Raw genomic sequence first — 12,075 nt, 5'->3', positions numbered from 1 at the left:
ACTGTGGATATAAATAATTTTGTACCGGATTTCTCCAGCTTCTTCACAAGGTCCTTTGCTATTGTTCAAGGATTGATTTGCACTTTTCACACCACAGTACGTTCATCTTTAGGAGACAGAACGTGTCTCCTTCCTGAGCGGTATGACGGCTACGTGGTCCCATGGTGTTTATACTTGTGTACTATTGTTTGTACAGACGAACGTGGTACCTTCAGGGCGTTTGGAAATTGCTCCAGAGGTGTACAATGTTTTTTCTGAGGTCTTGGCTGATTTCATTTGATTTTCCCATGATGTCAAGCAAAGAGACACTGAGTTTGAAGGTAGGCCTTGAAATACATCTCCAATTGACTCAAATGATGTCAATTAGCCTATCAGAAGCTTCTAAAGCCATGACATCATATTCTGGAATTTTCCAAGCTGTTTAAAGGCACAGTCAACTTAGTGTATGTAAACTTCTGACACACTGGAATTGTGATGCAGTGAATTATAAGTGAAATAATCTGTCTGTAAACAATTGTTGGAAAAATTACTTGTGCACAAAGTAGAGGTCCTAACTTCCCAAAACTATAGTTGTTAACAAGAAATTTGTGGAGTGGTTTAAAAATGAGTTGTAATGACTCCAACCTAAGTGTATGTAAACTTCCGACTTCAACTGTATATACTACCGTTCAACATTTTGGGGTCACTGAGAAATTTCCCCACACACACACACACACACTTCAAATGCAATGCGTGGCGTTTCATGGATCTGAAGGTATAAACTCCGCCTACCCGGCAGACCCAGAGAGCAAATCAAGTGCCCCTATAGGCCTACCGCTGGCCAATCAGATAGCTCAGATCAGTGTCTGCAGCTTCCACCAGCCCACAGCGAAGTTGATAGTCATCTCTATTGTGTGAGATTTCAAAACATGCCGAGAGCAAGACTATCAACGAATTCAGCAAATGGCTGCTGTATTTATGAGTGAGTTCATGATTAAGATTTTATTCAGCACTGTCAACACTTTATTCAACACTTACAAGCCATAAAACGCCCTCTCCTTATCCACTCACTCCACAAAGTGTATCGATAGACTTGCTTGGTTAAGTACAGTGAAGTGCCTTTCTTGCGAGCTCTAAACCCAAGAGTGCAGTAATCAATAACAATGTAAAACTAGAAATAACAAAGAAAAAGTTAGTAAGCATACTATACACAAGGTCAGTCAGATCCAGCACCATATTTACAATGTGCAGGAATACTGGCGTGATAGAGGTGGATATGTATAGGGGTAAGGTGACTAGGCATCAGGATATATGATAAATGGAGCTGCAGCAGTGTATATGATGATTGTATGTAAGTGGGTTGGCTGTGCGTGTGTGTAAAATCAGTATAAATATATGTGCATATTATGTACGTGTGAGCAAATAATGAATTGAGTGTTTGTATGTTGGAGTGTCAGTGAGTGTGTAGGGCCCTGTGAGAGTGCATAGAGGGTCAAGTCAGATGTTGTGTCTTTCTAACAACGAGGAGTATTTCCCGCTCTCTAATCACATGTATAACATGACTTGGTGCAGCGGTTCTTATTCTCAAAATTATAATTTTTTTAAATGCAAATGACTTCAATTTATGCCTCAAGTAATGCAATAAACGATCGATGACCAGTGTGATCATATAACTCACGTTTTAAAATATAATCTGCCAATTTCTGTCTGCAGCATCCGAACAGTTTGAACTACACACTAATATGAACCTCTGTGGAAAGGTGAGACTCTCACAAACACGTACATGTCGGTTGTTTAGCAATAGGATATAATATATAGTTAAAAAATCATGTTAAAATCGTCTGAGAATAACAACATTGGCAGGGCTATTTAAGAATAGCCAATATTGAGCCTATAGCCAACTACACAAACCTCATTGCTACAGGCCCGTTTTTAAGAGGTTAATGTTACATAGGCTTAAGTTTTTTAAGTAATGTTTTAAAAACAAATCTGAGTGATAGATCTCGGCCTTCGTTTTGACTCAGAAAATAATCTTGGCTCAGAAAAGGTTTGTGACCAATCCACTAAGGCATGAGGAAACCGGTACACGCACGCACGCACGCACGCACGCACACACGCACGCGCACACGCGCACACACGCACACACGCGCACACACGCACACACGCACACACACACACACACCTGAATTACATAGACACACAAAACAAGACACCTGCATCACACAAGGCAAGTAGACACACACACACAGCACCTGCGATCAGCAGACAGTAATACATGTGGGGTGACAGAGTCCATTTCCTGTGCACCCCCCCCACCCCACCCCACACACACACACACTCTCCCAATAAAAACTCCTTCAGCCATGTCCACCCTCCCTCCTGTCCGCTGGCTCCCTTCCCCTCCACTGGATTCCCTCCCGTCTCCACTCCATCCCATCCCCCCTCCCTCCCTTCCGCTGTCTCCGCTGGCTCCCCTCCGTTGGCTCCCCTCCGTTGGCTCTGCTGTCTGCCCTCCCTTTCCCTGGCTCCCCTCCGATCTGCTGTCTCCCTCCGCTGGGAACCTAAGGGCTAAAGGGTGAATTGATTGAACACTGCCTATGATACATCTATGGGGATAGATTGGTCAGATGCTCAATGGCAGGGGTTGAGATGGTCAGTTGGTCAATGGAAGGGAATTTGATGGTCAGTTAGTTGGTTTTCTGTCAGTTGGTTGGTTTTCTGTTAGTTGGTTGGTTTTCTGTCAGTTGGTTAACCCATAGAGTCAATGTCCACGCCCCCATAGATATCTTATTAGCATAATAAAAAAATCCCCATAAAAATCTGTCAGTTTAAGCTAGAGAAACATTTTTTTGCATTGGATGCGTCTCAACCCACCTCCTCCGTCGATGTCGCACTTCCACATCTGCGGTGAAAGAGCGGTGTTTGTCAGACCATGAGATATCCCAAAAATCGTTCTTCTCAAAAAAATGGTCTAACATCTGAACGGTTTGGCCTACAAAACTATTATGACCCCTCTATGTAAAGAAAGACTCCCACGAACACGATGGTGTTCTCAGTTTTGTTTTTAGACCCCCACAAGTGTCTTGGGACTCGTCTGACGGAAGATCTGATCTGCTAACTTCTGTACGTAGCGTTCAAACAATTTGAACTAAACACTAATATGACTCCTCTGTGGAAAGGTGAGACTCTCATGAACACGTTTAGCTCTAGGACGACCAATAGGCCTCACAAGACTCGTCTGAAGGTCCCCCGACCAGTTTTAAAAAATGTCTGGAAGTATATATGGAGACCGTTTAGTACTAAGAATAAGGGATTACAGTGCATTCGGAAAGTATTCAGACCCCTTGACTTTTTCCACATTTTGTTACGTTATAGCCTTATTCTAAAACCATTTTTTTTTAAATCCTCATCAATCTACCCACAATACCTCATAATGACAAAGCAAAAACTGTTTTTTAGAAATGTTTGCACATTTATTTTAAAAAATAATTTAAAAACTCAAATATAACATTTACACAAGTATTTAGACTCTTTACTCAGTACTTTGCACCTTTGGCAGTGATTAAAGCATCAAGTCTTCTTGGGTATGACGCTACAAACATGGCAAACCTGTATTTGGGGAGATTCTCCCATTCTTCTCTGCAGATCCTCTCAAGCTCTGCCAGGTTGATTGGGAGCGTCGCTGCACAACTATTTTCAGGTCTCTCCAAAGATGTTTGATATGGTTCAATCCAGGCTCTGGCTGGGTCACTCAAGGACATTCAGAGACTTGTCCCGAAGCCACTCCTGCAATGTCTTGGCTGTATGCTTAGGGATGTTGTCCAGTTGGAAGGTATACATTCGCTCCAGTCTGAGGTCCTGAGTGCTCTGGAGCAGGTTTTCATCAAGGATCTCTCTGCACTTTACCCTGGAGCAATCTTGTTTCTCATGGTCTGAAAGTCCTTTAGGTGCCTTTTGGCAAACTCCAATCGGGCTGTCATATACCTTTTACTGAGGAGTGGCTTCCGTCTGGCCACTCTACCACAAAGGCCTGATTTGTGGAGTGCTGCAGAGGTGGTATACCCTTCCAGAAGGACAACCTTCTCCACAGAGGAACTCTGGAGCTCTGTCAGAGTGACCATCAGGTTCTTGGTCACCTCCCTGACCAAGGCTCTTCCAAGATTGCACAGTTTGGCCAGGCGGCCAGCTCCAGGAACTCTTGTTGGGTCTAAACTTCATCAATTTAAGAATGGAGGCCACTGTGTTCTCTTGGGGACCTTCAATGCTGCAGACATTTTTTGGTACCCTTCCCCAGATTTGTGCCTCAACACAATCATGTCTTGGAGCTCTAAGGACAATTCCTTCGACCTCATTGCTTGGTTTTTGCTCTGAAATGCACTGTCAACTATGGGACCTTACATAGACAGGTGTGTGCCTTTCCAAATCATGTCCAATTAATTGAATTTCGCACGATCAATCGAAACAGGATGCACTTTTTTTTACAAATTTGCAAAAAAGTATAGAAACCTGTTTTCACTTTGTCATTATGGGGTGTGTAGATTGATAAGGAAAATAGTATGTAGTCAATTTTACAATAAGGCTGTTATGTAACATGTGGAAAAGGGGAAGGGGTCTGAATACTTTTTAAATGCACTGCAAATACATGTAAAATAGGCACACAGTACCAGTCAAAAGTTTGGACACACCTACTCATTCAAGGGTTTTTCTTGATGTTTACTATTTTCTACATTGTAGAATAATAGTGAAGACATCAACACTATGATGTTAACACATATGGAATCATGCAGTAACCCAAAAAGTGTTTAACAAATCAAAATACACTTTATATTTGAGATTCTTCAGAGTAGCCAGCCTTTGCCTTGATGACAGATTTGCACACTCATAGCATTCTCTCAACCAGCTTCATGAGCTAATCACCTGGAATGCATTTCAATTAACAGGTGTGCCTTGTTTAAAGTTAAATAGTGCAATCTTTTATTTCCTTCTTAATGCGTTTGAGCCAATCAGATGTGTTGTGTCATGGTAGGGTGGTATACAAAATATATCCCTATTTGGTAAAATACCAAGTCTATATTATGGCAAGAACAGCTCAAATAAGCAAAGAGAAACAACAGTCCATCATTACTTTAAGACATGCAGGTCAGTCAATACGGAAAATTAAGTGCAGTTACCTCTGCTGCAGAGGATAGGTTCATTAGAGTTAACTGCAGATTGCAGCCCAAATAACTGCTTCACAGAGTTCCAGTGACAGACACAACATCAACTGTTCAGAGGAGACTGCGTGATTCAGGCATTCATGGTCGAATTGCTGCAAAGAAACTACTACACCAATAAGAGACTTGCTTGGGCCAAGAAACCTGTTGACCTGTTTTAAGGTCTTGCTCACATCGGCTACCAAGGGCGTTATCACACAGTCGTCTAGAACAGCTGGTGCTCTCATGCATGCTTCAGCGTTGCATGCCTCGAATTGAGCATAAAAGGCATTTAGCTCGTCTGGTAAGTTTGTGTCACTGGGCAGCATGCGGCTGGGTTTTCCTTTGGAGTCTGTAATAGTTTTCAAGCCCTGCTACATCTGACGAGCGTCAGAGCCGATGTAGTATTGACGCTTTGACAGTTTGATGGTTCGTCTGAGGGTGTAGCGGGATTTCTTATAAGGGTCCGGATTCGTGTCTCACTTACTTGAAAGTGGGAGGTCTAGCCTTTAGCACGATGCGGATGTTGCCTATAATCCATAGCTTCTGGTTGGGATATGTACGTACGGTCACTGTAGGAACGACGTTGTCAATGCACTTATTGAGGAAGCCGATGACCGAGGTGGTATATACTCATCCATGCCATTGGATGAAACCCGGAACATATTCCAATCTGTGCTAGAAAAAGAGTCCTGTAGTGTAGCATCCATGTTATCTGACTACTTCCGTATTGAGCGAGTCACTGGTACTTCCTGCTTTAGTTTTTGCTTGTAAGCAGGAATCAGGAGGATAGAATTATGGTCAGATATGCCAAATGGGAGGATGAGGGAGAACTTTGTATGCATCAGTGTGTGTGGAGTAAAGATGGTCCAGAGTTTTTTTTCCCTCTAGTTGCACGTGACATGGTGGTAGAAATTTGGTAAGACGGATTTAAGTTTGCCTGCATTAGGAACACGGTTCCTAGTGGAATACGGCCACTAGGAACACCCCTTCTGGATGAGCATTTTCTTGTTTGCTTATAGCTTCACAAGGTTTTCACACACTGTTGCTGGTATTTTGTCCCATTCCTCCATGCAGATCTCCTCTAGAGCAGTGATGTTTTGGGGCTGTTGCTGGGCAACACGGACTTTCAACTCCCTCCAAAGATTTTCTATGGGGTTGAGATCTGGAGACTGGCTGGAGACTGGCTAGACTGACTCCAGGACCTTGCTTCTTACGAAGCCACTCCTTCGTTGCGGTGCGGTGTGTTTGGGATCATTGTCATGCTGAAAGACCCAGCCATGTTTCATCTTCAATGCCCTTGCTGATGGAAGGAGGTTTTCACTCAAAATCTTACGATACATGGCCCCATTCATTCTTTCCTTTACACGGATCAGTCGTCCTGGTCCCTTTGCAGAAAAACAGCCCCAAAGCATGATGTTTCCATCCCCATGCTTCACAGTAGGTATGGTGTTCTTTGGATGCAACTCAGCATTCTTTGTCCTCCAAACACGACGAGTTGAGCTTTTACCAAAAAGTTATATTTTGGTTTCATCTGACCATATGACATTCTCCCAATCTTCTTCTGGATCATCCAAATGCTCTCTAGCAAACTTCAGACGGGCCTGGACATGTACTGGCTTAAGCAGGGGGACACGTCTGGCACTGCAGGATTTGAGTCCCTGGCGGCATAGTGTGTTACTGATGGTAGGCTTTGTTACTTTGGTCCCAGCTCTCTGCTGGTCATTCACTAGGTCCCCCCGTGTGGTTCTGGGAATTTTGCTCACCGTTCTTGTGATCATTTTGACCCCACAGGGTGAGATCTTGCGTGGAGCCCCAGATTGAGGGAGATTATCAGTGGTCTTGTATGTCTTCCATTTCCTAATAATTGCTCCCACAGTTGATTTCTTCAAACCAAGCTGCTTACCTATTGCAGATTCAGTCTTCCCAGCCTGGTGCAGGTCTACAATTTTGTTTCTGGTGTTCTTTGACAGCTCTTTGGTCTTGGCCATAGTGGAGTTTGGAGTGTGACTGTTTGAGGTTGTGGACAGGTGTCTGTTATACTGATAACAAGTTCAAACAGGTGCCATTAATACAGGTAACGAGTGGAGGACAGAGGAGCCTCTTAAAGAAGAAGTTACAGGTCTGTGAGAGCCAGAAATCTTGCTTGTTTGTAGGTGACCAAATACTTATTTTCCACCATAATTTGTAAATTCATTAAAAATCCTACAATGTGATTTTCTGGATTTTTTTTCTCATTTTGTCTGTCATAGTTGAAGTGTACCTATGACGAAAATTACAGGCCTCTCTCATCTTTTTAAGTGGGAGAACTTGCACAATTGGTGGCTGACTAAATACTTTTTTGCCCCACTGTACATGCATACATATACACACATTTATACACTACCCTTCAAAGGTTTGGGGTCACTTTGAAATGCCCTTGTTTTCCATGAAAACATACATGAAATGAGTTGTAAAATGAATAGAAAACATAATCAAGACGTTTTCAAGTTTATAAATAATGATTTTTAATTTAAATAATAATTATGTCCTTCAAAATTAGCTTTTGTCAAAGAATCCTCCATTTGCAGCAATTACAGCCTTGAAGACCTTTGGCATTGTAGTTGTCAATTTGTTGAGGTAATCTGAGGAGACTTCACCCCATGCTTCCTGAAGCACCTCCCACAAGTTGGATAGGGAGGTGTTCCCACAACAGCTCAATAGAGTTGAGATCTGGTGACTGTGCTGGCCACACCATTATAGACAGAATACCAGCTGACTGCTTCTTCCTTAAATAGTTATTGCATAGCTTGGAGCTGTGCTTTTGATCACTGTCCTGTTCTAGGAGGAAATAGGCTCCAATTAAACGCCGTCCACAGGGTATGGCATGGCATTGAAAAATGGAGTGAAAGACTTCCTTCAAGATCCCTTTTACCCTTTACAAGTCTCCCACTTTACAACCACCAAAGCACCCTCAGACCACCACATTGCTTGACAAATGGCATCAAGCACTCCTCCAGCAAATGTAAAAAATGTTCTGCGTCTCACAAATGTTTTTCTTTGTGATCCAAACACATCAAACTTTAGTCTGTCCAATACACTTTTTTTCCAATCTTCCTCTGTCCAGTGTCTGTGTTCTTTTGCCCATCTTAATCTTTAATTTTTATTGGCCAGTCTGAAATATGGCTTTTTCTTTGCAACTCTGCCTAGAAGGCCAGCATCCCGGAGTCGCTTCTTCACTGTTGACCTTGAGACTGTTTTGTGGGTCCTATGTAATGAAGCTGTCAATTGAGGACTAGACACTCTATTATACTTGTTCTCTCGCTGTTCTGTGAAGGGAGTAGTACACAGCGTTGTACGAGATCTTCAGTTTCTTGGCAATTTCTCACATGGAATAGCCTTCATTTCTCAGAACAAGAATAGACTGACGAGTTTCAGAAGAAAGTCTTTGTTTCTGGCCATTTCGAGCCTGTAATCGAACCCACAAATGCTGATGCTCCAGATACTCAACTAGTCTAAAGAAGGACAGTTTTATTGCTTCTTTAAATCAGCACAACAGTTTCCAGAGGTGCTATCATAATTGCAAAAAGGTTTTCTAATGATCAATTAGCCTTTTAAAATGATAAACTTGGATTAGCTAACACAACATGCCATTGGAACACAGGAGTGATGGTTACTGATAATGTGCCTCTGTACGCCTATGTGGATATTCCATTAACAAATCAGCCATTTCCAGCTACAATAGTAATTTACAATTTTAACAATGTCTACACTGTATTTCTAAACAATTTGATATTATTTTAAAACGGACAAAAAAAATTTGCTTTTCTTTCAAAAACAAGGACATTTCTAAGTGACACCAAACTTCTGAACGGTTGTGTATGTGTATATATTTTTTTAATACTTAAAGGGGTCTTCAAAATTCAAATAGCTATATGACCCTTGGTATGACCCCTCCGCACCAGCTTAGTCTGTACTGGGTTAAACAGCAGTGTGAGTATTGGAGTGAAAAGGTGTGCGTGACTCACAGCGTACGCCATAGATCATGAGTGGGTCCAGCTGCTTTTTGCCGTGCTTGCCCTGGCCCGACAGGTTGGAGATAGCCTGCACCTCACGGTGGAATAGGTAGTCCAGCAGTGTCAGTGCCATCTTCTCTGCCGTGCGGCAGTTGGTGCTGATGTGGAGCATGTCGCCCGGCGACACCGGGCAGCGCACGCGCATCTCTGCATTGTTCTCGTCGCCAAGCCACGTACCTGCTGGGTAGTCATCTATAAAGAAAGAGAGGGCATGGGTGGGAGTATAATGGTAATGATAAAACCCCTAAAGCTGCTCCCAGCCTTTTGTATGTGTGGGTCTGTTTCTATACTAAAAAAAATAACACACACACACACACACACACACACACACACACACACACACACACACACACACACTACAGTTCAAAAGTTTGAGGTCACTTTGAAATGTTCTTGTTTTTGGAAGAAAAGCACATTTTTGTCCACTAAAATAAAATCTAAGTGATCAGAAATACAGTGTGGACATTGTTAATGTTGTAAATATACAGTCTGGACATTGTTAATGTTGTAAATTAATATCGTAGCTGGAAACGGCAGATTATTAATGGAATATCTGCATAGGCGTACAGAGGCACATTATCAGCAAACATCACTCGTGTTCCAATGGCACATTGTCTTAACTAATCCAAGTTTAATCATTGTAAAAGCTAATTGATCATGAGAAAACCCTTTTGCAATTTTGTTAGCACAGCTGAAAACTGTTGTGCTGATTTAAAGAAGCAATAAAACAGGCCTTCTTTAGACTAGTTGAGTATCTGGAGCATCAGCATTTGTGGGTTTGATTACAGGCTCAAAATGGCCAGAAACAAAGAACTTTCTTCTGAAACTAGTCGGCCTATTATTGTTCTGAGAAATGAAGGCTATTCCATACGAGAAATTGCCAAGAAACTGAAGATATCGTACAATGCTGCGTACTACTCCATTAACCGAACAGTGCAAACTGGCTCTAACCAGAATAGAAAGAGGAGTGGGAGGCCCCAGTGCACAAGAGGACAAGTACATTAGAGTGTCTAGTTTGAGAAACAGACGCCTCACAAGTCCTCAACTGGCAGCTTCATTAAGTGTGTAACCAGTAATGAAGCTGCCAGTTGAGGACTTGAGGCGTCTGTTTCTCAAACGAGACACTCTAATGTTCTCCATTAATCAGCTGTTTCCAGATGCAATAGTCATTTACAACATTAACAATATCTACACTGTATTTCTGACCAATTTGATGTTATTTTAAAAATTGACAAAAAAATGTGCTTTCCTTCTTTTTTTTTTAAGTGGAAATTTCTCAGTGACCCCAACATTTTGAACGGTAGTTTATACAGTTGAAGTCGGAAGATCACATATGTTGGAGTCATAGTTTTGGCAAGTCGGTTAGGACATCTACTTTGCACATGACAAGTAATTTTTCAAACAATTTACAGACAGATTATTTCACTTACAATTCAATGTATCACAATTCCAGTGTGTCAGAAGTGTACATACACTAAGTTGACTGTGCCTTTAAACAGTTTGGAAAATTCCAGAAAATTATGTCATGGCTTTAGAAGCTTCTGATAGGCTAATTGACACCATTTGAGTCAATTGGAGGTGTACCTGTGGATGTATTTCAAGGCCTACCTTCAAACCCAGTGCCTCTTTGCTTGACATCATGAGAAAATCAAAAGAAATTAGCCAAGATCTCAGAAAAACAATTGTAGACCTCTACAAGTCTGGTTCATCCTTGGGAGACATTTCCAAACGCCTGAAGGTACCAAACAATAGTACGCAAGTATAAACACCATGGGACCACACAGCCGTCATAACGCTCAGGAAGGAGACGGGCTCTGTCTCTTAGAGATGAATGCAGTTTGGTGCAAAAAGTGTAAATCAATCCCAGAACAACAGCAAAGGACCTTGAGAAGATGCTGGAGGAAACAGGTACAAAAGTATCTATATCCACAGTAAAACGAGTCCTATATTGACAACCTGAAAGGCCGCTAAGCAAGGAAGAAGCCACTGCTCCAAAAATGATGTGGATATATTGAAGCAACATCTCAAGACATCAGTCAGGAAGTTAAAGCTTGGTCGCAAATGGGTCTTCCATATGGACAATGACCCCAAGCATACTTCCAAAGTTGTGACAAAATGGCTTAAGGACAACAAAGTCAAGATATTGGAATGGACATTACAAAGCCCTGACCTCAATCCCATAGAAACTTTGTGAGCAGAACTGAAAAAGCGTGTGCTGCGAGCGGGAGGCCTACATGACTCAGTTACACCAGCTCTTTTAGGAAGAATGGGACAAAATTCACCCAACTTACTGTGTGAAGCATGTCGAAGGCTGCCCGAAAAGTTTGACCCGAATGAAACAATTTAAAGGCAATGCTACCAAATACTAATTGAGTGTATGTAAACTTCTGACCATCTGGGAATGTGATGAAATAAATAAAAGCTTAAATAAATCATCCTCTACTATTATTCTGACATTTCACATTCTTAAAATAAAGTGGTGATCCTAACTGATCTAAGACAGGGAATTGTTACTAGGATTAAATGTCAGGAATTATGAAAAACTGAGTTTAAAAGTATTTGGCTAAGGTGTATGTAAACTTCCGACTTCAACTGACTGACTGACTGACTGAATGTATATGTCAGGGAGAGCAGCTGTAATATATCAAATGCCTCTTCATGTGTGAGGGTTTTTGGGCTCAATGTTATGAATATGTATTTTTGTAGTCTTCGTATATACACAGATCCCACAGCGCATGCACTGAAACTTCAGATAGGCCTACACCTTCCTAATCTCTGCTTTTGCTGATACCACAGCACAACCTTCTGGTGAGCATCAAGACTACACCAGCATACAGTTCTGGAGGTAA

The 12,075-nt window shown here is 41.9% G+C and overlaps 1 protein-coding gene across 4 annotated transcripts in view; it reads right to left on the bottom strand.

Annotated features, from left to right (window-relative positions):
* LOC139373628 (BTG3 associated nuclear protein) overlaps positions 1-12,075 on the bottom strand; it is a 75,719-nt gene that overhangs the window by 48,885 nt on the left and 14,759 nt on the right. For all 4 annotated transcript variants that reach the window (XM_071114371.1, XM_071114354.1, XM_071114364.1 and 1 more), the window contains one exon: positions 9,179-9,418. In XM_071114371.1, coding sequence (XP_070970472.1) covers positions 9,179-9,418 — 240 coding nt within the window. The remainder of the gene's footprint in view (positions 1-9,178; positions 9,419-12,075) is intronic.

This window comes from Oncorhynchus clarkii, chromosome 2, assembly GCF_045791955.1.
Source record: "Oncorhynchus clarkii lewisi isolate Uvic-CL-2024 chromosome 2, UVic_Ocla_1.0, whole genome shotgun sequence".
Taxonomy (NCBI): Eukaryota; Metazoa; Chordata; class Actinopteri; order Salmoniformes; family Salmonidae; genus Oncorhynchus; species Oncorhynchus clarkii.
Note: the sequence above shows the minus strand (reverse complement) of the source record. Positions and strands in the feature narration are given on the sequence as shown.